Here is a 25,630-nt window from a genome sequence, read left to right as displayed (position 1 = left end):
AAGCCAGCTAACATCCAAGGAAGAGCTTTGGGAGAATTTTCCTTTTTGTACTGTATTTGCATGTACATTTGCACATTTTCTTGGCAAAATGCAAAGAGGGCAATTTAAATCTTTTTCTCAGAAGTGTACTTGCACAACAATACAGGCACACAAACACAAAGAAACACATTATACATAGTCAGAATTAAAAGCAGGTGCAAGTGTGTCACCGAGTGCATTTGTATGCATCAGAGGATCTGAACCCAGATGTTCCAGGCTCGATGTGAATAAGAGGAAGAGAGATATCCAGTGACTAGATGTTGTAAATATTACATATTTATGTTTTTAAGATTTTTTTTATTGCGTAGTGGGGCAGTGAAGAGGAACAGGTAAGTGAGGGGTAAGAAAATATTTAAGAAGCCAAACACATAGCAGCAATTAAATACATTTAGGTATATAGATATGATCAAGACGAGGATCAGAATGGTGATTTAACCCTTGTATGGTGTTCGGGTCTGTGAGACCCGTGTTCATTTTTCTTCAAAAGAAAAATCAAACAATTAATTATTTTTTCACGTGTAAATGTGTTGTGTCTTTCCACTCACTCCACTTGATTATAACTGATTTATTTATAACATTTTATATAAAAGAAAAACGAGAAGCACATTAATTCATAAATGTGATCTAACAAAGGTAAAGGGAAAAAATTAACCATGTTTGCTGTTCATATGTCTTGTAATTGGGATGAAGTAAACATCTGTTGAGTAATTTAACATAAAATTGTTTGATAGTGTTAATTTGGAAAGCCAAAACTCTAGCGGGTCCACCAGACCCATGAACACTGGCTGAGTAACAAAAATACGAACACCACACAAGGGTTAAGTGATTCAAGTGAGTTGTTAGTGGCAGACGGGCTGGTCTGATATCTGAAATTGCACATCAACTGGGAGTTTCCCACACAACCATCTCTAGGGTTTACAAAGAATGGTCTGAAAAAGAGAAACGATCCAGTGAGTGGCATCTTCCACTGGTGAAAAACTGGTCAGACAAGAATGGCTAAACTAATTTGAGATAAGTGCAACTCCTGTCAGCAGAAACAGAGAAGTGGGTGCTACAAGTGCTACAATTCACACAGAGGTTCACCATAAATTGCTGAATAGAAGACTAGAAAATGTTGCCTGGTCTCATGAGCCTCAATTTCTGCTGCAACATTTGGACGGTGGGGTCAAAATTTGGAGTAAACAACATTCACCCCGCCTTATATCAGAGGCTCAGGCTAGTGGTGGTAGTGTCATGATGTGAGGGGTGTTTTCTTGCCAGACTTTGAGCCCCTTAGTAACAACCGAATACTGTGTAAACACCACAGCATACCAGGATATTTTTGCTGAAAAAGTCCATCCCATTTTGACCAAAGTGTACCCATCTTCTGATGAGTCGCACCAAGTAAAAAGATCTCAAACTGGGATCTTGAACACGATAAAGAGCTCAATGTACTCAAACGTCCTCCAGAGTCGACAGATCTGAAGCCATAAAGAGCAACTATGGAATGTGGTGGAACGGCAGATTCAGATCACGATGTGCAGCCGATAAATCCACAGCAACCGTGTGATGCTATCGTGTCGATACAAATCAAAACCTCTGGGAAATCTTTCCTGCACCTTATTGAATCTGTGCATGAAGAATTAAGCCAGCTTTTAATGCAAACAGGGGTAAAACCGGGTACTAACCAGGTATACCTAAAGAAGTGGCCAGTGAGTGTATATTTGGGCATAAACTCCACAATAGATAACAAAAATTTTCTCTAGCACAGCGGTCCCCAACCGTTTTTGCGCCACGGACCGGTTTATGTCCGACAATATTTTCACAGACTTTCCTTTAAGGCAGGGATCTCCAACTCCAGGCCTCGAGGGCCGGTGTCCTGAAGATTTTAGATATCACCCTGGGTCAACACACCTGAATCAAATGATTAGTTCATTACCAGGCCTCTGGAGAACTACAAGACATATTGAGGAGGTAATTTAGCCATTTGAATCAGCTGTGTTGGATCAAGGACAAATCTAAAACCTGCAGGACATCGGCCCTCGAGGCCTGGAGTTGGAGACACCTGCTTTAAGGTGTTGCAGGAAAATACAACAAAATAAAACCGGTACCGGTACCAAAAAAAAAAGATGATTTATTCATAACACACGGAAAAAGACCCAGGGAAACAGAGTTAATGATAAAAACAATGAAAAATAACGATAAAAACCAATAAAACCCCTGAAAACCATCCATGTCACACCCGAGCCTCAACTCTCGCGGCCCGGTACCAAACGACTCACACATCGGTACTGGTCCGTGGCCCGGGTGTTGGGGACTGGGGATCTAGCATATGTCAACCACACAGACAAAGTGAAACAACTGTCTATTTTATTAGGTCTGAGCAAAAACTTGACATTTATCTTTAAAACAAAAAAAGAAAAAAAAATTACCCAAAACAACAAACAAGTAGGTATCTGTAACTACAGTGTTCTATAAAACACAGCACACAAAATATAACCTTCTGATCATGTTTATGAAAAACCCTCCAGATTATTTGATAAATTTATCCATGGATTAAACATGTTTTGCCTTATCCAAAAGACAACGCAGAAGTATTATTTACAGGTTCCTTGCTAAGAAAAGTAAGCAATACAAATACTAGCTTTGTTACAGTGCACCCCATCTGTTGCTGTGAATTTAACATTTACTAACACTGTGCGCAGAAAATTACTCCCCCCCCCACACGGCCTTGTAAGGAATATAATCACTTCATCTTATATTTCGTGCTCACAGGCATGCCATAATTTGGATTTGTAGAAAAACAAAGTAATAAATACCATCATTTTAAGCAGATAACACAAACCTTAAACACGTTACATTAGATTAAACCTTCAATGATTTAGAAAGTAAATTTCAAATTAAGTTAAAATCTAAAAGAAAATCAAATATCAAAACTCTTCTTACTCAAGGAGTGCTTTACAAAAATCCACAAAAACGTCAAACTACGCAATGATTTTAAACACCAGAGATGGTTTACAGACTGCTGATGGAGGCTGGTGTGTAGCAAGACAGGACACGTAGAGTAGGGGAGAAAGAAAAACCCGAAACAAAACACAGGTAGTCTATTAAAACAATAATTGTTCCTACTTACTACAGTAGAGTACACGTTTCTTTATACACAACCGACAATAACCAGAGTGTGTAAATGTCTGAAAAGTCAGCACGGTTCTTTCAACGCGACTACCGCCATGATCATCCCTGAGAACAAATTTTGGTTCAGTACTCAGTGCATCTAAAATGTACTGTAACTATATCAAATTTAAACTGTGACATATTTGCTTTGTCACATGTCGATTCCTAAAAAGCCCAGAAAACAAACAAACAAAAGAAAAGCCCAAATGTGACAAGATTGCTAATAAAGCCTCTGAAGGCTTCACTGTTATTTGAAGAATATGCAATGCAAAGTTTTATGCCACCAAATAGGGGCAATCAGAAAACTCACCTACACGCGTACAGGTTGTAGTACAATGCTCTTTAAATCGAAAAACAGTAGAAGAACCAGGAGGCATAATATGCCCAAGAATCTGCTTAGAAAAAAAAAAAAAAAAAACAACTGCAAAAAGTGTATCAGAGTACATCAGAAGACACAGTACCAACTGTATAAAACAGAGGGGAAACGCGCTGCCTTGGCTTTGTTGTTACAGTTAAACCTGATTTAAAATGCTTCTGTGTGTTTATTTGTTATAAAAAACAAAACAAAACTGGATATTCTGTGCATAAAAATGACTAACATCAGGAAGAAGGGTTTAATGTTTGCTGTTAGTCTTCACAAACCAAGCATTCTCTTCATCCTCTCGGTCTCTGGTCCCTGCGGTGACTCCTTCAAGCTCACGTCTTCTTCTTCTTATGCTCCCTCTTCCTCTTCTTCCTCCTGATCGCTGTCATCGGAGCCTACAGGACAAAAATCAGACGTCTATCGTTTCAATGGGTCACTTTAATTATCCCACAAAGCAAACTTTAAAATAAAAAAGGTGAATAAAAATAAAAAAAATACCATAATTTAAAAGAGTAGGAAAGAGGAAAAAGATTATGAATTGAATCCATGTATTGTTCATTCTTTGATTTATTTGTGTTTGGTTTTAAATATAGATTTGGGGAAAATGAATTTTCTTATTTTGTTTCTTTTCTGTTTTGAAACCTAAATTGAAAGGAAAGAAATAGTGATGTTTTTTTATTTTTACTTAAAAAAAAAAAAAAAAAAAAAAAAAACCGCAGGTAAGCATGCAGTGAAAAAGATTTAGTTTTGCTGTAATAATTATGGCTCTAATTAAATCCTATGAGAAATGTATTAATGAGCCTTTTAAAATTGGGAAAGCACTTAAGAAAATCACAGCTGGTATGGCTCAAGAATGTTTTATAACACTGAAATAGACCTTATATTGCCTTATTATCCCATCGCTTGTGGTTTCCAAAAGTAGGATGGGAGACAGAGCCTTCAGCTCTCAGGCCCCTTTCCTGTGGATCCAGCTCCCAGTTTGGGTTTAGGAGACAGACACCCTTCCTGCTTTCTAGATAAGGCTTAAACTGTTGCGGTTTGATAAAACTTACAGTTACGGCTGGATCAGAGGACCCTGAATTTTCCCTTAGTTATTCTCCTATAGGCTCAGGCTGTTGGGGGACTTCCCAAATTCTCCACTCCCCATGTGTTTATAACCCACTACTCAAGTCAATAATGTGTCCTGTAGTTTCTTGTACCACCTGCTGTTCATCATATCCCTATGCTCCTCTTTTCTATCTTCTCCATCTGTGGATGCCTGCACTCTTCCTGAGCCTGGTTTTGCTGGAGACTAAAAGGGAGTTCATCCTCCCCACTGTCACCGTCCTTGCTCACATCATATTACTGTAGAGTCTTGACATCACAATATAAAGTGCCTTGAGATGAAAGTTACAGTGGAAAAAAACTGAGAAAAACTGAATTGTGTTGAAATTGCGCTCTTATTTTCATTATAACACTATAACAAAGTAAATACAAATATTTTTTCAGTCATGGTTTAAAAACTCAAATAAAACAAGATGTTTTCGTTGCTTTTCTGATTCAGCTTAAATAAATCAAAGAATGAAGGATACGCAGACTGAAATGCCACCCGCAGATTCAACAGCCTCCCACTGATTATTTGTGACAATGGTGAATTTGTAGCGCTGCTGTTAAGAGTGATGTCTTACCGTCGATCACAATCTCTCCACCATCCTCCTCCTCCCCTGGGCTCTCATCTGAGGAGGAGATATTTCTTGTCTATTCAGTTTAACCCGCATTACTCATACATTTAAATTTCAGCTACAACACAGCCCAGCGAGCTCAACACTAAATGGACGCAGACATCCATTTTCAAAATAAGCTAGAAGTGAGAATGAGCTTCTGTATAATGCGGGATTTGAACCGTTTTATCCATCCCGTCTTGGCACTGACCTGCACTTTGCCCTCTTTCCTCCTCTTCTTCGCCTTCCTCCTCCTCCTCCTCTTCCTCATCCCTACTGTTGCCTTGTTCAGCTTCACCAGCCTCCTCACCGGGTTCATCATCCGAGTCAGAGATCACAACACAGTCGTCTCCGTTGCCGTTGTCAGCCGTTCTAGCCCCCGTGCCACTACTGCAAAATTAAAAAAAATAAACCTTCACATTAACAGTAAACACGCTCTTTGTTTTGATGTGCAGCCCACTCAGCTACTGAGAATACTTCTGTATTTTACGGCTTACGATGTGTGTTTCTCCCACTGACTGTTAGTTGGTAGGATCTGTAAGTTTATTTTACCTGCCGTTCTCCCTCGGTTCCCAGAGAGGAGTGAGGTAGTATCTCAGAGGGTCTCGGTACAGGTCGTCCTTAAGAATCTGAAGAACAGCACAAATTTCATTTCAGTACATTTCAATATGTTGAGATGCACATGTTCAGTTTCACACACCATGTGCATTCCTGCCAGAGGCAAATGTTTGAATAGAAAACACACAATGCACCCCCACAGACACACACAAACACGTTTTCCTGATGGCATTGTTTAAGAATTTTCCTATTATAGGGCTTCCATCAGAAAATGTAACCCTGGCGGCTTTGGTCAGGTGGGCAATTTAATGTCGCGCTCAATTAATATGGAACTATTAATTCAATCTTTTGAGGCAGAGAAAAAAAACGCATTAACTATTAACTGAAGAGGGAGCAGCATTTGGGCCTCAGTGCGTCCCTGCACACACAGCGGGTGATGAGAGAGAGAGAAAAACAACAGGGCATTCATTTCCCAATTTACAGCTTATACCAGCGAAAGCCCACTGAAGCACATCACTAACAAAGGGCAAAGCCTGAGCCAGCCATAAGTGAACAAATATGGACTTAGAAATGGTAAATCGACTGGTATTTTTACAGTGATTTCTACTCTTACTGAGCTCTGAAAGCACTTTTTCACAACACGTCACTTGGATCGGATCAGCTGCCAGTTGTGCTTGGCATGCAAAACATTTATTAATAATCGTTCATCTCTCAATAGTTAAAAACCCTCAAATCGCCAGTAATGGCAGATCAATATATTGATCCGCTTCTGCTCCATACTTACAGTGGCTTATACATTTGTAGAACATGTGAAAAAGCCGGTGTTTAAGACCGAGAGGAGATACAAGGCATCCGACTTCAAAATCTGGCAAATATCCTGGCGCCATCCGCTGTGGCGACCCCATGTGAATAACGGAGCAGCCAAAAGAAGCTTAATCTGTCACACTCACAAGCTGATTGATGCTTCAGATTAAATTTGGGGTTGCTCAAGGACACTTTGACATGGTGGGAATCAAACCACAGAGCTTCAGATTTGTAGATGGCCCACTGTGCCCATAAGGCCCCTTTCCATTAGTACCTACTTGGATCGACGGGTTTTCTGTTACAATTGAGTACCACCCAATGTGCGAGATCGTTGTCATAGCAACGTGGCTGAACTTCCAGCGATGTAATTAGTATGCGACATGAACGCTACAATCAAGGTGGACGTCGAGCGGTCTGAGGCTTTTCATCAGACTCTGAGACCACCGTGTTGTTTTTGTAGCCATTTCCTTGTTTTCGGGGTTTTAAAAATGTTGGTTTGATTTTCGCGAACGAGACCCTCTCATAGCTCATTGATTGATGCCACTTACCAGCCAATCGGTGGCATGCAGTCTGTTGAAATTACCTTGGGTTGCTTGGAACCCCTTGATGGAAAACCCTGAAAACCGTGGCAAGCCGACCAGAGTAGGTATTAATGGAAAAGGGGCTTTAGTGACCTCATCAACTAAACAGGTAAAAGAGTATTTAGCTATAACGTATGGGTTGGCTCTTTATTTATTTTTAAAATGTCTTTATAGTCTTTTTAAACTGTTAATTTACCATTGAAGCTTTTGTATAAAAATAAATAAATAAATGAACGCACACATTTGCCCAGTGGTGGTCCACTTGATAGACACCCTGATTTTTATATCTGTTAAAAACAAACCAAAACAAAAAAGGAAGTGTCCTTATTGGGGCTGCGCAATTATTTAACATTTATTTTCAACCTCAATTTTGGAAATCAAGATTAAACTGTGTCACATTCTCATTTTACCCCTCTCTTTTCTTTACTTGTGCTCCATCCTTAAAGTCCAACTTTACTCTCAACCAGACTGTGGAAGCTTCAGTTCACTTCACATTTATCTAGTTCAAAAATGCAATTACGGTAACTGAAAGAGGAATTTCTTCTATTTTTAAAGGGTAATAAAGTCGCCATTTTTCCAAAGTCTGACTGTAATCATGTTAACTAAATGTGACATAATTGCTTCAAGCATTTGAACTCTGACCCTTTCAGCACACAGCTGGCACACCATGCTTGCAAATAATGATTGTCTAGCAAAATCTAATAATAGGTTAACAAAATACCTCTGAAACTGTTGCAGCCTAGTGGGTCTGAAAGCTTTCGAATACAGCAACACACATTTAAAACCAGGAGATCCTGTTAATCAAAGCTTCAAATAGAAAATGTTTTACCAAGTGAAAACAGAAACTGGAGCTCCTACAACACCGTTACTAAGTCTCCAGGTCTTGATCCAGGTTGATCAGACACAAACATGTTAAAATCTGCACAGTAAATTCTAGTAAATCTGTTTTTATTTTTCTGTTTCGATCTAACCTGCCTGAAATTCTTTACCAGGCAAGGTTACTGTTTCTATTATTTGTTGCTGCTTACTGTTTCTGTTGTATTATTGTATTAAATGTTTGTGGTGGCTGCCGCTTGTCTTTATATTATATTAGGAGTACATTTTTTGCTCTTTCCGCTTGTCTTGAATAGTGAGTGTAATTGTCTGTCCAATTATTGTGTTTATTCTATTATTTGAATCATTTTTAAAAACATCTTGCCAAAGAACTGCACTTGAAAATTAGCCAGCTGACTAACGCTGCCATACTCACACAAATGTTGATCAATGTGTTGTCCTTATAAACAAATAAATAAAATTATACTTATCGATTTATTTTCGCTACAATCCAATATGTGGGTGTACTCTTTTGTACCTGTGCTACATCATCTTGTCCTGGGCTGCTGTGGTCACTGAACCAACTGAAAAACGTCTCATAAACACCACGTGAAGACTTCCTGGGTTCACTGTGGGCTGTCAGGTTGTGTCCACGATGCCATAGAATGGGGTTGGAGAACGACATGGGAGATCCTGAAAACATGAGCAGCCAGGATTAGAACATGATACTGAGGATATAAGCTTCCTGCTTGACATCACAAATGATTCTTTCTATTCATGTGCATGACGACAAAGAGTAAAACAGTTAAAGTAATCTCAGCCAATCCTCCATTTCATAATGCAACTGTGCTGTCTGAATACGGTGTGTGCCCTTCTAAAAGCAAGTTTCGCCACTCACCAGCCGTATTGTAACTGGGCTTTTATTTACATGAGTCCCCTAAATCAGTGGTCCTCACTTTATCTTGAGTGCCCCAGAAGCTGAAGTTCACTCTCGCATTCCTTTTTTTTTTTTTTTTTTAAATCAAACAGTAAAAAGGAACCCAAACTGAAATGTATTACTTAAAGGTGCAATAACATCAGCAAACCATAAAGATAAGAAACACAATACTTTACTTATCCCAAAGTTAGGAAGAAAAACATTAACAAACATTGACCTTAGTTTCATTTAGTTTATTCCACCTGGCTCACCTGCAGTGAACCTGTATCCTATAGTTTGAAAACCACTGATTTAAATTAACTTTCAATTTAAAAACATAAAACCTGAATGTACAGAATCACTGGTAAGATTGTGGTAAAACAAACAACAAAAAACACATTTGTTGTAACTTCTGCTGCCCTTTTGGCCAGGTCGCTCCTGGAAATGAGATTTAAATCTCAATGAGACTTTCACCTGGATAAATAAACAATAATATAATAATAATGCTTCACAATGTGACACTGACAAATTTGTCAAGTTGTTTGGTTTACTTGCAACTTCTCATTCCCATATATTTTATAGGCAGCTGTAGGGCTGTGCGATATGACCAAAACCTCATATCCCGATATAAGAATTCTATCATCCCAATAACGATATAAATCACAAAAATGTAACATTTTCTGTAAATTCTGTGAATCTCGGGCAGCTCGAATTGCGGGAAGCGTTTCCAGCTGGGCGTCGTGTACCTGGAGTCGAGTGTTTTAACAGATGCATGAAACGATACATTTTTAGACATAAGTTGTCACGGCCGCCGTTTTCTTTGTGAGTATTTATTACATGGCGTGCTGCGGGGAAAAGCCTGTTCTAATGTTTGAGTCTAAGGTGTATTTTTTTTTAGCACCTGGCGGCTCTTTTTTGCTTCTCATCCGTAAATACTGCACACTCTTTCAGGCGATTCAGTTTATTTTGAAAAGTTTCAACAGGATCTTGAGCTTTATCGTGAAAGGTTTATGTGGAAAATAAACAAGCAGACACGCGATGATTTTACCGTCGTTGTTGCTAACGACAATGCATAAAAACAGTCGCTTGTCTGTCCATAGTGTGGTTATATTAAATATAAGAGAAAGAGAGAACTTTAAGAAATTAATATAGCCACTACAGGGACCATCAAAACGATCAAAAAAATATTGCCGTAAACAGTTTATTTTGCGACACCACGAAACAAACGATAGCGTAAAATGAAACGATAGCGTAAAATGAAACGATAGACGTTTTTATATCATCATCCGATATATATCGTTATATCGAACAGCCCTAGGCAGCTGTTAATGAAAATTTCCCATTTAGTTGTCATTTTCCCTTCCAAAATATGACCGAATTGGGGGGGAAAAAAGCAAAATTGATAACTCTACTTTTTAAGATTATCCTTATATGCTAGGGCTGTACTGAACCTCATTTTTCACAATACCAGTGTAAATTTTTAAATGATATTAAAATGTCATATCAATATATTATTGACACACCAATGGCATGCATTTACTTTCCTTAGCACACACTACAATGACTCAAGCCCAGACACATCTGAGAGCAAGAACTGCATGTTAGCCTCCATTAACCACTTTGTACCTAATAAGGGAGCTACCATATCAAGCTCCGACAAAGCACAGTGCTTTCCAAAACATGCAAGAAAATTGATCCCAGTAAAGGTGGAAACGACAAACTTGTTCCACCAGTTGACGCAAAAACACACCGTTCTACACAAACAGGCTATTAAGGCACATGAGGAGGAGATACTAGGAGCTGGTGATGTGTGACCTAAAGTAAACAAATGCCTCACGTAAGCACTGCAGGAGCACTTCCTAGCTGCACATAATGCAACTAGGGAGTAACCCTTTCCTATCATAAGTTCCTATGTGATAGGAAAATCAAATGGTGGATGCAAAATTACTCATGTAGTTGCACGGTGGTAAAAAGAGGGCTTTAAGCAGTCGGTTAAAAAGGTCGACCCAATATACAACATCCCAGGTTGAAAATGTGTTTTAATTATATTTTATTATGTGACAATACTGTGCATATGGTTAAGTAGTAGCTGTCCAACTAAAGTGTGGCAGTTATTTTATGCTTTTTTGGAGAAAACATTTGACTTATGTGGGATGAAAAATGCCCTTCATTTTGATCACACTAATAAATGCTGCAGCCTGCAAGCAGCAACCACTAAAATTGAATTCAAAATCCTGCTCCTCACATACAAGGTCTTAAATAATCAGGCCCCATCTTATCTTAATGACCTTGTAGTACCATATCACCCTATTAGAGCGCTCCGCTCTCGCTCTGCAGGCCTACTTGTTGTTCCTAGAGTATTTAAAAGTAGAATGGGAGGGAGAGCCTTCAGTTTTCAGGCCCCTCTTCTGTGGAACCAGCTTCCAGTTTGGATTCGGGAGACAGACACTATCTCTACTTTTAAGATTAGGCTTAAAACTTTCCTTTTTTCTAAAGCATATAGTTAGGGCTGGACCAGGTGACCCTGAATCCTCCCTTTGTTATGCTGCAATAGATGTAGGCTGCCGGGGGATTCCCATGATGCATTGAGTTTTTCCTTTCCAGTCACCTTTCTCACTCACTATGTATTAATAGACCTCTCTGCATTGAATCATATCTGTTATTAACCTCTGTCTCTCTTCCACAGCATGTCTTTATCCTGTCTTCCTTCTCTCACCCCAACCGGTCGCAGCAGATGGCCGCCCCTCCCTGAGCCTGGTTCTGCCGGAGGTTTCTTCCTGTTAAAAGGGAGTTTTTCCTTCCCACTGTTGCCAAAGTGCTTGCTCATAGGGGGTCATATGATTGTTGGGTTTTTCTCTGTATCTATGAAGCGCCTTGAGGCGACTTTTGTTGTGATTTGGCGCTATATAAATAAAATTGAATTGAATTGAATTGAATTAAAAAAATGTTTTGTGTTTTTTTGTGCACTGTCAAAAATCGTATTACTGTATTCTCCAAAAGACTGATATAATTTTGAGGCTACACTATGCTTTACCTAATATCACTTGATTTTATAATCACATGTTTATTTTTTACCTCCCATTCCGAGGTGCAGCTCTTTCATGATGATGTTGTTCTGAAAGTAAGGGTTTCGTCTGAAGTGGAAGCGAATTCTGTAGCCCAATTTGTTATTCTTGAAAGACTCAATCTGAGGAAAAAGGTAGGAAAACGTGTTTTCTTCCATTCTACAAATATGCATCAGCTGAGATTGTGAGAATAAAATGTCCTACCTCAAGATCAGTCATGTAACTAAGAGCGTCTTCATCGGTCTCATCAATGTGAGCTGAGAGATGAGGATGGTTCAACAGCTGGCACATCGAAGTTACGAAAAAACAACATGACAAATTCACTTTAAATACTCAAACACAGCATGGCAATCGGTCGAGCGTTACACTTTCATATTTTAAGGATACAGCTGTCACCCAAAACCCAGGGATCGTTTTCGTGATAGAACTTCTCTGATCCAGATGCGGGCGCCGCTGACGACTAATCTTCAACTCCAGCCTCTGGTGAAGCCGGGCACTTTTCTTCTCAAGGGCTTCCAGCCTCATCTGTACTTGTGCCAGGAGAGCCACCGACTGCCTCAACTCTGGAGCCATCTTTACAGACACAATGGCACATTCGCCATCATCGTTTTCCTCATTCTCTGATGGGAAAGAGGAGCTCGGTGTGGAGGAAGAGCCAGATACCGATTCATCGCCCTCATCTGCTTCAGGCACATCATCTGTATCCTCTCTGTCAGTGCTATGCACAGATGTGGAGCTATCTGCTGCCGCTGCTTGTGTTTTGGAGCCAACTTTTGAGGACTGGTGTCCCCCGCGCTGTTTAAATTTACTCCCTTGTTTCACCTGCTTGGCCTTTTCAGATGAACAAGGAGTCTCTTGGCTGTCTTCTCCGTCCCCCCCTGTGAGACTGGCCAGCGCTTCAGCAGCTGCTATGGCAGCTGAGTCGGATTTGTCCAGAGGAGCTGTGGAACGCCGCTCTGTTTCTACTGTTTTCTCTGCTTTGTCTTTTGCATGAGCCGACTCCTGCTGATCCGAGGACTGCGGCTTGTCGGTGCTACTGCTGGTGTGGTGGCTGTCAGCGCTGGAGCTGTTGACAGGCTGTGAACTGGTGCCACCAGCGCCCTCTGAACCCTGATCTGCTTTCACAGCGGCTTGTTCCTCTTTGCCATCTTTCGACTGGCCCTCGCTCCCGGCTGCTTCTTTACTCTCGGCTTCACTGTCTTTGCAACTTTCAGAACTAACCCTCGTTTCATCTGGCTGGTCACTAAGTTTTGCGGACTTGCTGGGAATCAGGCTGCCTTCATCCTTATCGGGTGATGGACACCGTTTCCTCGATGCAGAGTCAGCGGACTGTTTGCAGTCCATCACTTCACTCATGCTAGCTAGCTAACAAGCTAGGTAGCTCGCAAGCTCGTATAAAATAAACTGAAGTGCAAATAACTGCACGACTGCGCTCGTTTCCGAGATAACACTTTTGGGGTTGACGTTGTGATCGTAGCTCAGCCTACATTCTCAATAAAGCAACAACAGGAAGCAGTGCTCGTATTTCTCTGCGGCCTTGCGGAACGCTGAAAATTAGCACGCTGCTGCTAAAGCTGGTTAGCTCGGCTTACCCAATTCTTGCGTCCTCGCAGTCACGGCCGTACCACATGCTCACAAATAAAATCCTAACAAGAAACACTCGTTCCAGATAATCAAGCCCTGCCACGCTATATCGCCGCTAAGCCGCAATCCGCCTTCTTTATAATAGTTTGTTTTTGCATTATCCGTTAGCTTACTATCCGTGCACCGACGTGATAGAAAAACAATCCTGTGATTGGCTGTGGTACGTCGCGCTAAAATGTCTCGACCAATCACATACAAGGGTGTGTTTACACGGTAATCTGTAGCGGAGCCGCCGCGGGTTTACTGCGCAGCAAGCGCAGGGTCTCGAAAATCATTGCGACAATACTGGGAAACATATTTAAGTGTTTACACGACAGCAGTAAAAAGAGACACTTTACACCACGCTGAACAAATTATGTTAAAATGAAAATATGCATATTAGCCCACAAAAAACCCGCCAGATGTAAGCAAGGACTTGGCTTTGTTTGCATATGAAATCATCTGCGGTGCCCACAGTGGCTTGTGTGGTGGTTAACTGAGTATTGCAGAACGGATGCAGCTTGGGCCTATTCCAAGAGACGATTTCACACATATAGCCATGCATCATAGCCTATTCTGTATATAGGTTGCGTAGCTTCTCCCCCTCGTCAAGTTGCTGAAGGTTATACAGAAGAATCACAAACCAGAGGTCATCTGATCCAAGATAATCAAATCCAAGCAAGAGTCATCTACAGCCAGGACAACCCCCCGCAAAAAAAGATTCGGAATTATAAGATTATCTTGTAGCATTTCATAATGCAGCCCACAACTAACGGTGTGATTACACTAGAATTAAATGAGATTGCTATGTATTTTATCTGAATTACAATGTAATTACAATTACCTAGCAATACTTGGCAGTAGATGTATTAAAATAAGGAGGTAACAATTCAAGTTTTTACAGAGAAGAAGCAATTAAAAGTAATATTAAGTAATGCTCAGCTTCCAGGTATTATAGCAGAACCCCCCCCCCCCCCCCCCCCCCCCCCAAAGTTTCCCATCTTACACTATAAATATAGCATGCCATAATGTTCATCATGGATGCTCCACTATTGAGTTCTCCATTTGTATTATATATAAAATGTGATAAGGACTGTTCTCCCTTTGCTACACCGGCAAATATCACAGGGCACAGGTCCATACGGTCTTATCATTACAGAGGCCATAGTCTGCATTGCGTGCTGGTGTTTGTTGTTTCTGCTATATGCACGCCAATACAAGGTATAATTGAAATTTATACCTTGCATTACCAAGTTAAGCCACAAAAAGTGCAGTGATTTTAGAGTGTAAGCTGGAAAATTTGTGTTTTTCTGCTAAAATACCTGGAAATAATACATTTCTTAAAATTATTGGCAGTGTAATTTTTTTCCTGTGAAAACCTGAATTGTATCAACTACAAAGTGTTCCTAAGTAAATATATCACCCCCCTAGATACCCTTGCACTTTGAGAATTTTGTTCTTGGCAAGCTCTCAAATCTTACTTACTTAGGCTCCGTATTTCACGGCCTGTACAATAAAATACGGGCGGTATTATGAAGTCCAATCAATAATCTTTGCATAATTTCATATTTTTATCACAATGGGTTATACTTTAGATTTTCTTACCATCTCAACCACTGCTACAACTGGACTGGTATTAAATTACACTGACAGCTGTTCATACTGAATGGCAAAACTTTCCCCAGTGTGGTGGAATTAAAATGGCCTAAACTCTAACGAACATAATGTATCACAGACTGAGTCTTCGATGAATTCAGGCTTGGAGAGAGGGAATTTGGAGACGCCATCTTGAAATAATAATTCCCACCTGATTGTCTCTAAAGATGTTTCAATAAATACGCATGCAGCCTGTCTTTCCAACGCTGGCATTTATGACATTAATATGCTATTTCCAGCAGCAGGCGCAGAGCCAGGCCGAACCAAATAGAACAAGGGGGGGCCGCAGGATTATACCAACTTATCAACAAATTTAGGGCATGGAAACCCGGTAGGTCAGTGCTAAAATTAGGGGCTGGTGCTTCAACGACAGCAGTCAAACTGCCGTGCATAAAGTCATGTAAAACCAGGGGATACACTATCACAAGGGCTGGCAGTAAAGACAAGGTTTCCATGGGTGACATTTAACGCCACACGTTGACTGAAGAGGCACTGTGCGTTACGCAGCGACAGCGCTGGATCATCACTGACCACAGCTGCGCAAATCATGAGTGTTTGGTAGCTCTTTAGAGACGCCATATGTAGTCTTCGGCTCCTTTGAGTTTTTACGTCTGTAAAAATAATTAAAAAAAAAAATGTCTTTTTTGACTATACCAAGCCAAGAGGGTCTTTTTAAAACGATAAAAACAGGCAAATCAGGCGAGGACGCAGATAGTAGGTCACCAATGGACGCCGAAGATAACCAGAATGATGACGACGATGATGATGATGACACCGAGGACGTCCGCTTCATCCCAAGATGCTCCCCGGTGCCCAGAAAGCGAGGTGCGTCAATTTTCGATGAGACCGCTGAGTATATGCGGATCCACTTGGCGCTGTCCGCCGGGAAGAGAGTGTCATTTGCCGACACAACAGGTGGGGATTTGGTGGATGTGAAGGAATTTGTTGCCTTTGATTCGGACGATGAAGACTCTATTGCAAAGTGGGACGAAGAGGAGGCAAAGTATCGGAAGCCTGAGCTAGAGCCGATCTATCATGTGCTCCCAGAGTTTCATGCACCCACCGGTAATGCTCTGCTGCAGGCTGTGCGCACCAATAAAGTGGAGGTTGAGCAGATGTCTCCAGCTGAGAACGATCCTCTCGCCTTCACAGGGGTAATACGAGTGCTGAACATTTCCTTCCACAAAGCAGTTTATGTCAGATCGACAATGGACAATTGGGCCACTTACTTTGATCACCCAGCAGAGTATGTCCCGGGATCTCACGATGGAGAAACTGACAAGTTCTCCTTCAAGCTGTCTTTTGCGCCACCTTATACCACACATGGCTCTCGCATTGAGTTCGTTGTACGCTATGAAACCTCTGATGGTGATTACTGGGCTAATAACTCCTCTATGAACTATGTGGTGACTCTGCTCCTGACCTATGAAGATGATTCAGCTCATACAAACATCAACACACAGGAAATGAAAAGTATCCTGAAACCTCCAAAAGCTTACAGGTACATTTCCTGTCACACTTGTCAGTTAGACACCCCAGAGGACAAAGACTTAGAAGGGTATTTGTGTAATATTTTGCCCAGTCTCTGCCTCCCATGCCTTTTATCCGAAACATCCACAGAATTATAAGGTCACCATCAAGCCTCAGTCAGTTTAAGGTCCTCAAAAGCTGTCCATCCTATTAATCAGAAGAGAAATGCGGAGGCTCATAGACCAAAAAGGTTTTACTGAAAAAAAGGGATAATTTCTATATTAGTTAAGTAATTATAAAAAGAGATACGGATGTCACAAAGGTAGGGGCTGTGCAACAGCTACAAAACTATACCTGCTTACTAATTCACTGAGAGGTTTATGCCTGGAATGAGTATTCAGCTCAATGTAGTGGTTCTGCCCAGAGAGTGCATCTAGCCCAGAAAGAACTCAAACAGAGCAGGCTGTTCATAAGAAAAGTGGTTCGGTCTGTTGCATAATCAAAGTACAAGGACAACAGGAAAGCTACCTAGATGAGTTCACAAAGTTTTCCCATTACTAGTTTTACCTTTTACAATTACAGCCTGTAGCAAGGTACAGGAAGAGATTTTTGGAAGAACACTCCCTGCTCAGTGTATCAATCACCCAGCGGTGTCTGAGGCATTCAGAATAGGAAAAGGGCAGGTGTCGTTTTCAGCCGTGGCGTTTCCCTGCACTAAAATTTACCTCTGACCTTTTCTATTGGAGTCATCAGGGGAGCAAAACCATTTCAAAGGAACGGATTGGCTCCTCTCCTTTTTGTAATTAAAGGCTGGCACACAGACCCTTTTTGCTTCATTCGCTACTCCATTAAACTCAGCTAATCCCCTGATTTACTGTAATATCAACATGAAAGTTTGTGATAAATCTCACAATGTTCAAGCTTGGGCAGCACAAGCAATAGTTGCTTGTGTTGCCCAAGCTTGTGAGGACGTGTAAAAGCAGTAAGCTGAATATAAAGTGATGTAGTTGTCATGTAGGTATCCACTGCAGCTGTTTGGAGGGAGGAAGGAAGGCACCAGATGGGTTGTTAGGGATGGATGAGTCACTGATTGAAAAGAAGTTGGTTTGGGAGCAGAATCTGTATCAATCTCCCACCATAACAGCCACTACAGGTTGATTAAGTGCTTTGAAGTCAGCTGATAATTGGATTTTTAACATATTAACAAGGCAGCCAGTAAGATGAAAGGTTATTATGGGATAAAACAAGTCTAGACATGCAAATTTATTACATACTATTGAAATTAACTACATTTAGCCAAAACATTTCCACTTGAAGTAACAGATATCAAATATTAAACACCTGTGTGGAGTAGTGATGTCCTTTTGATTCAGTGTCATCTGCCTTGAGCACTACGAGTTGCTGAGTTTTGCTCGAGTTTTACTTGAGTTTTGGGGCTGAATTAGTCGAGCTTTCGTCTTGACCCGAGTCAAAAAATGTCATATCTGAAGATCGGCCCTTAAGTAGTGCTAACAGAATCAGCTCTATTACTTTATCTACATAAGTCTTTAATGTACAACACCTACCCACACAAAAAGATCAAGCACTATTTATTCTGTTAGGTTAAGATCGGGGTTTGGACTAGACACGTGACTGAGGTGTCTTCTTGGGCCAGATGAATCTCTCAGAGTTACTTCTCAAATCTTGAAAAGGGATAATGGAAAGATTAAAGGGAAATATTTTCCTTATTTTTGCTCATAACACTGTTTTTTTTTTTTTGTTTTTTTTGTTTTTTTCAAAATGATCTTTAAATATTAATAACACAAAAATAGTAAGTCCTGACCCACCATATGGAATCTACTCAGGCTTCAGTCAGAATAAAAATGACTGCATACTCCTTCTTACACTACATATTTTTACTATGTACAATTACGTTGTTTGTGTCTTGGCAGACAAAGCCTCTGTGCAGTGTCGCTTTGTGCGTGTATACAATAATAAACACATTTACATTTGCATCTAAAGTGTGCACTACTCAATGGTTTTGTCACATCTTCATGTATTTCTTATAACCCAAATTTCTCTCATCTCTTTCAGTATGAACAATGATTCAGAGGATGAACTGGAAAAGGAAGAAGGTACAGAAGGGCGCAAGGACTATTAAAATGGGTTAAAATGGATATAAGACTATCCTGTTTCATAGTGGGGATATCACAAGTTCACTCCAGCTCAGATTTGAACTGTTTATTTATATAGATTGCTTTGGCAGTTATTGCCCACATTTGGAGATATGGGTTGATAAAATGTTTACCTTCTCTTAGATAAAATAGGACTAAAGGGAAAATGCTTTCTGCTACAAAAAAATGAAATTGAATCCACAAACCTTTTGTGAGCAGTTTCATGCCAGAAATATTTTCTTTCAACAGTCTAAATCCACCAATCAATAGAAGTGTGCAGCTAGTTAACACTTGGGACACCATCAATGTTTCCATGCTGTCACAAGCATGAGACTGTTCAGTTCAGTTCAGTTATTATTTTTATTGTGCCAAATCCCAACAACAGTTGCCTCACGGCACTTATTATTGTAAGGTTAAAGCCCCGCAATAATACAGAGAAAGCACCAACAATCAGATGACTCCCTATGTGCAAATATTTGGCGGCAGTGGGAAGGAAAACCTCCCCTTTAAACAGAACGAAACTGAATGAACCAGGCTCGGTGAGGGGCAGCCATCTGCTATGACTGGTTGGGTGTGAGGGGAGGAAGATTCAGAAACAGACCCTTCTATTGTGATTTTCACACATAACGTTCTGAAGATGAGTTTCATTTAATTCCCTTAGATTATTGATTATATAAGTGGGCACACTATAATATAAATTGCACTAGAGAGCAGAGGAAAAAGTCACATTTGCCACAATCCAGCTCAGTGGCAACATATATCATTATTAGGTAAATATTCCTACCGCCAGGTAGACTTACCCAAGAGTCACAGAGGTATTTACCCAGGCTAAAAAAATACATATTTTATTTTTTGATTAACATAACTTACTAAACACATTCTCATAACTTCTTCATCTGGTTTACAATTACAGAAGAAGCAGGGACCTCTGAGGCTCGTCCGGGACTTCTGCGGCCTACGCCTGTGTGTCCCATCATTGTAAAGCCGGAGATTGATGTAGAGGTAAGAGTAAAGTAAAAGAATGGGGATTGTAAGCCACCAGGAGGAGTACTGATTCATCCTTCAAAAGTTTAAAACAATCCGTTTTGATTGGAACTTGCTCCTATGTTGGCTCACCTGCCAAGAGAGGACACACATTCAGTAAATTACTTGTTGGACTGGTTAAAATGATCTTTATCTGCATGCAATTTTTGACAAATTCACATTTAACAGGTTACCAGGCTAAGTGCTTTATCCCTCTAGACAAGCCATGTATCTAATAAAACATAACAAACATGTTTGATCAACTTTTGAACCTTATCACCATTGGCTTGGTTATTTGTGTTGTTCACAGCTCATTGAAGCTTCAGCAACAACTTAGGTAACGTCTCGCTTCTTACTGCTGTATGTCTCTTTTTCAGTTTCTCATCACATTCATGACGCATGCTGTTCAAGTTTGTGCACACTTTAATTTGAATTCACATCTCTTGTACTTTTACGTAACTCAGGACACTAATATTTTTTTTACCCACATGTGATCACATCTAATATCTTCTATGCTTCCATTGTTTGAAACAGTACTGATGTCCACTGTTGTGCTGCGATGTATTGTTAGCTTTCTTTATGTGGAAATGGTGCTAATATTTGTGCTAGATTGCACACAGTGGTGCACAAAAAAGGAAAACTGAACCACTGAAAACTGAACCACTGTAACCATGCTGATATCTTCAAAGGAAGCGATTAAAAAATAAAATAAAATAAAGAAAATTCAGGAATATAAAGAAAAGCATATTGTGTATATTGCGCATTCATGTGGGATAATAATAATAAAAAAGATTTCCCCCAGTGGGAAGTCATTCTTCTGAGATTGTAGTGCTCCTGTGCCTTTAAGTCTGAATACGGAACCAATATGGATGATACAAAAATGTGTTTTATTTCATTGCTTGGAGTTTTTAAACATGTTCATGAAATCTTCAAGTATCTTATCATTAAAACCCGCTTTATGAGGTATACTTTCTGCAAATATCTAATCAGTTAATCACATAGCAGCAACACAACTTAGGCATGTACACAAGATGGTCAAGATGTTCTGCTTAAGCATCAGAATGGGGAGGGGGGAGCCACCCTGAATGTAGCATGGTTGTTGATGGTATTTCAGAGAACTGCTGATTTTCATGGATTTTCCAACATAACCATTTCTAGGGATTTTAGAGATTGATCAGAAAAAGAGAAACTATCCAGTGATAATGCAAATAACCACTCTTTACAACCAAGGCATGCACAAAACACCTGAATGGACAGTGCATTGAATCTTGAAGCAGATGGTCTACAGCAGCAGTAGACCGCACCAGGTGCCGCATATGTCAGCTAACAATGACAGAAACAGGAAACTGAGAGAAACCTGGACAAATGTTGTCAGGTCTACTGTTGTTGTTTATGCCAAAATGTGCCATAAACAACATGAAAGCATCCTGCCCTGTATCATCAGCTCAGCTGGTGGTGATGGTCCTGCAGTGTTGTGGGGAACATTGTCTTGGGTCCTTTGACACCAATTATGCATCTTTTCTACACCACAGCCACAACTGGTTTCTTGAACACAACAACGAGTTCACTGTACTGTAATAGTCAACAGTCCAGCAGAGCACCTTTGGGATGTGGTGGAACAGCAAGATTCATGTAATGGATCTGTGATGCTATCGTGTCAATATGGATGAAAATTTCCGAGGAATGTTTCCAGCACCTTTTTGAATATATGGCATGAAGAATTAGGGTAGTTCTAAAGGCAAAAGGAGGTATACCTAATAAAGTGGTCAGTGGGTATATATTCATCTGACTTGCTGCACAATTAGCATGAAGACTGAAAACATGGCAATGGAGCAAAAATGCTTCTGTGGAAATCGATATACCAGCTTCCATAATAACTGTGTATTTTAGAAGGGAAAGTTTAATTAGTTCTGCATAACATAAAAAAATTCTCACACTCCACCTCCTAACAGAATAACATGATAACGTGTGATCTGATATTAATATCTCACAATACTACAAAAGTGTCTGTTACGCTGTCCTGGCTCATTCTCACGTTTCACCTCAGTGATCACATGCATGCTTTTTCCTTTTAGCAGAACATTAAAAAAACCCCACAAATAAATAAAGGTGAACATCATTTCCCATCATTCCTTGTATCATTCCGTAGGTTTTGAGAATCTGGGCTTTATAATTCCCAACAAACTCATACCCCAACTTTTGTATAATACATTAAAGTTACACAAAGGCATTAAAACACTGATCTCATTAGCACTCCTTTATTTGAATTGATGGTTTCCCTGAAGCTTTTTAGTCATAGATTGTTGGTCTACAAAGTGATCTTAAATGATTCAGCTGCACATTTTACAAAAAATCAACAATAAAATTCTTTTAAGTCAAATTAAAAACCTTCTTGGAAAGTAGAATCCATTTTTTGGATTAACTGAACAAATATTGCATTATACACAATTATATGATTTTTGTGAAATAGAAGAATCTAGCTACTTTCTGCTGACTAAAACCCACCTGCCCTATCTCAGCTGTTACTGTTTTCATATTTTATGTGTCCTTTTGCATATGTTCTTCTTGGTGCTGTTTTTCTTGTCTGTCTTTTGGTTTTATATTGCAATGATTTCATCTCAATATGACCTTGAATGTTTGTCAGGGCAGCCTCATAGCAGGGAAAACTCCTTTTCCATTATTTGCTAATGGCTATTTTCCTTTTTTGAATAAAATCCTGTTAAAATGTAAATAAGTATTTTTAGGCATTACATTTGGTCCAGTCCCTGCTGTTCAAACAGCCACCCTCACTTCAGTATGTGTAAACGTGGGAAAACTTGAGGAGAAAATAATTAAGAAAATTGCACCGATCCAATTTTCTTCTCCTTTGGATTCACTTGTGCCGTGTGGAGTTCACTTAAAGGAAGGAATATTTAAACTACATTCGTTGTTTTGCCCTCCTGGGAGGGAAATTTGAGGGAAGGAGATTTTTTCCCCCATAATTTTAAAAAAAGATTCCTGTCCACCTCTTCATACTGCTCATGAATTGTTTGCATTTCCTCACAGCTAAAACTTCAGCATGAGTTCCTTTTCACAGAAAAGCATTAGTATGCAGTATAATGCTTTTCTTCCCTCAGCGTGCAATGTTAATGTGGAATACAAATGTTCCTCCTTTGTCTCCTAGCTATCACTGTTGTCTTGCTGTTTTACTTCAGCAGATCGCAGCTCACCCGTCTGGTCCCTTTGTCCCACCCAACCAAGAGCTTCCATCTGACGATGGCACGCTGTCCGCTCACACTGTATTCCCAGGTGAACAGTTTCCTTCTATGTCTTCCCAAACCACACATCAAACTAATTCATCCTTTGTACTCTGTGCCAGCGAATCAGTCCAGCCAAATAAGTCACAGCCTTTACCCAGACTCCACTGTGAATTAGGCAACCAGACGTCTGAGGAGCGCGTAGACAGTAGTCCCTCTACGCCGCCGCCTGCCTCACATCCTTTTCTGCAACGAGACTCCAAACCCAGATCAGACATCTCCCAGACTGGCAGAGAGGAAATCCCTTTAGAAGCATCTTGCATGTGTCTTCCTGCCACAGAGACAACAACAGGAGAGGATGGAGCTGGAGAAAAACCAGCCAGTCATCCTTGCCTTGAACTGCCTGCTGAGCGTGCCTGTACTCCCAGTGTGACACAGGGCTTTGAGCGAGACGTTGCTGTGGGAATGAGCGAACCTGTTGAAGGATTATCAGAAAGTTCCAGCAGGTCTGCAGCAAATCATGAAGCCAGTACGCTTGCACTTTTGTCTCCCGTGGCTGAGACTCAGACATCTCTGAAAGCAGAAGGTGAAGCTCTACCATCACCCGAGCTTCCAGAGAACACCTCAGTGAGTACAGGTGTCACTGAGGTGAGTGAAAACGTAACTCAGTCTGTCTCAGCCTTGGAAGAGAAGGAAGAAGCTGCACATATTTCCCCCGATACGTCATTAGAGAATGAACCAAGCACAGCGTCAGAGTTTTCCGAGCCCCAGTCTGAGCATAACAGAAACAGGAATCTTCTGCCATCTGTCATATTTCTGAGTGGAGTTGTCTCCCTCTCGATAGTGTTGCAGGAACCCACTGCCCTCTTCCTAATTGGACTAATTTTCATTTTGTGCCGTTTGTGATTTTGCCCCAAATCTTCTGTCAAGCTAAGTGCCTTTTCATGGTTTTAAAATAAGCCATCAAGCTAAGCAACATGCACACAAAGTCCTCTTGAAGTTATGCTTATTTTATGCAAAGTCAAATAGAAGGAGAAAGTAATTATGGCGATATTTTCGTACACATTGTGTTTTCTATAGATATAATAATAATCACCCCATTTGTACAACATTGTGAACCTAGTATTAAAGCACAGTGTAGTATTAGAGCTGTTTTGTAAGTGATCACTAATCACTAACCTTTTCTTGTCATGTGGAGAGTCTCTGTGGTGTTATGTTCTAGTTTATTTAGTCACTATCACAATGCACTTTCACTGTTGTCAATGTAGCAAAGCCTGTTGTTTAAGGACTTTGACTTTTGTGAATTTCAAGTCGTTATCGCTTCAAAAACGAAACAAAAGAACAACAGAAAGATTACCCTAGTGGTAAATATAAGAGACTTACTATAAAAATGGGATTTTGTTTACAAAATGCAAAAGAAAAACATGGTCATGTGTGTGTGTTTTTGCCTTAATACTTAGTGAAAACAAGATGGAAATGGTAGCCGCTTGAGCGACAGCAAAACAAGTGGAAAACTGTTCACCTCACCGTGGCACTTTTCATTTCACAGGTCTTCCTTCTTGCTCGTAAATGCATATTATTCTTGTTGTAGCGCAGCACTCAGCTCGTAACATAATAGACAATCTCACAGACAGACGGAGGCACTGATTGATACGTTTGGAGTGGTGAAAGTTTTTGCAGTGTATTGCCATTAAACATGGTCTCATATCCTGTACCACTTTGTGTCTTTGCTTATCTGTGTTTTTCTTTTCATGCAGTCTGCAGAACAAACACGAACAACACGACAGCTTTATGCACAGTAATGACACTGCGGTGCAGAACAGATCGCATTGAAGGCACTGACACACCTTTAAAATAACATCAGAGCCTTCAGCGCCTCCACAACTCGAGCGTGTTCAGCTTTGCTTGAAGTGGAAATACACAGACAGCAACATGAGCTGCGGATAGAAGCCAAAGGTCAGGCATTGCACTGAAGTCATGGCAGCTTAAGATGAGCTCAGTGTTTGAAGGCTGAAAATTCTCTGGAAATCTCCTCGGCTGTTATACGATAAGACGGCACCTCTCGTCAGGTCTACCTCTTCTTATATTTAGGACTTAGTCTTAATATTTTATCTTCATTTTTGGCCAAATAAAGCTTTAATAACTTTAAACTTTTGATCCTTGGATGTTAGGCACTCTGTGGATTATATGCAGATTACGCATTAGCCTTAAAACAGACGTATTCATCCAAGCACATTTGTATTTTGCAGACTTTTGCAGGGAAAATAGCAGGAGTGACTAATTTGTGTGGTGGTCACACACATGCAGGGTGGAAAACATTAAAAATTTAGGCAATCTGAAAGCTGTCCCAAGCAGGATAACTGGTGTGAATTTTATAAGACCCACCCTTTGGAATAATTACTGTTTTTTTCAGGTAGTCCATGTTAAGCAGTGATTTCAAAAGGAGATCTGCGAGCGCTGTGGCAATATTAAGAAA

At 40.3% G+C, this 25,630-nt stretch overlaps 2 protein-coding genes across 3 annotated transcripts; one reads left to right on the top strand and one right to left on the bottom strand.

Annotated features, from left to right (window-relative positions):
• Window positions 1-2,371: 2,371 nt before the first annotated feature.
• Window positions 2,372-13,794, bottom strand: tspy (testis specific protein Y-linked). 2 transcript variants are annotated; one of them, XM_085259535.1, is made up of 8 exons: window positions 12,381-13,794; window positions 12,198-12,275; window positions 12,004-12,115; window positions 8,551-8,705; window positions 5,809-5,885; window positions 5,468-5,646; window positions 5,224-5,271; window positions 2,372-3,951 (listed from the first exon to the last, which is right to left on the bottom strand). In XM_085259535.1, exons 1-8 carry the CDS (start codon window positions 13,347-13,349, stop codon window positions 3,905-3,907), a joined length of 1,665 nt encoding a protein of 554 aa, XP_085115661.1. In that variant the 5' UTR covers window positions 13,350-13,794; the 3' UTR covers window positions 2,372-3,904. The 2 variants fall into 2 exon arrangements, with proteins under 2 accessions (XP_085115661.1, XP_085115662.1); XM_085259536.1 differs by lacking the exon at window positions 5,224-5,271.
• Window positions 13,795-15,606: 1,812 nt separating this feature from the next.
• LOC146550703 (uncharacterized) lies at window positions 15,607-24,868 on the top strand. Its single transcript, XM_085260322.1, has 4 exons — window positions 15,607-16,773; window positions 18,816-18,856; window positions 19,809-19,897; window positions 23,113-24,868. Exons 1-4 carry the CDS (start codon window positions 15,908-15,910, stop codon window positions 24,058-24,060), a joined length of 1,944 nt encoding a protein of 647 aa, XP_085116448.1. The 5' UTR covers window positions 15,607-15,907; the 3' UTR covers window positions 24,061-24,868.
• Window positions 24,869-25,630: the final 762 nt, after the last annotated feature.

This window comes from Mchenga conophoros, linkage group LG20, assembly GCF_057382185.1.
Source record: "Mchenga conophoros isolate Kocher_MC1m ecotype Shallow Benthic linkage group LG20, M_conophoros_male_GT1.1, whole genome shotgun sequence".
Taxonomy (NCBI): Eukaryota; Metazoa; Chordata; class Actinopteri; order Cichliformes; family Cichlidae; genus Mchenga; species Mchenga conophoros.
The sequence above is the reverse complement of the archived record's forward strand: the minus strand, read 5'-3'. Positions and strand labels throughout refer to the sequence as shown.

Coding starts and splice junctions, on each gene's coding strand:
- tspy (XM_085259535.1), bottom strand. CDS start 13,349: ATGAGTGAAGTGATGGACTGCAAACAGTCCGCTGACTCTGCATCGAGG. Junction 12,116..12,197: donor GTTACATGACTGATCTTGAG/GTAGGACATTTT, acceptor CTTTTTCCTCAG/ATTGAGTCTTTCAAGAATAA. Junction 5,647..5,808: donor GAACCGAGGGAGAACGGCAG/GTAAAATAAACT, acceptor TTAATTTTGCAG/TAGTGGCACGGGGGCTAGAA.
- LOC146550703 (XM_085260322.1), top strand. CDS start 15,908: ATGTCTTTTTTGACTATACCAAGCCAAGAGGGTCTTTTTAAAACGATA. Junction 16,774..18,815: donor AAACCTCCAAAAGCTTACAG/GTACATTTCCTG, acceptor CATCTCTTTCAG/TATGAACAATGATTCAGAGG. Junction 19,898..23,112: donor AGCCGGAGATTGATGTAGAG/GTAAGAGTAAAG, acceptor GTTTTACTTCAG/CAGATCGCAGCTCACCCGTC.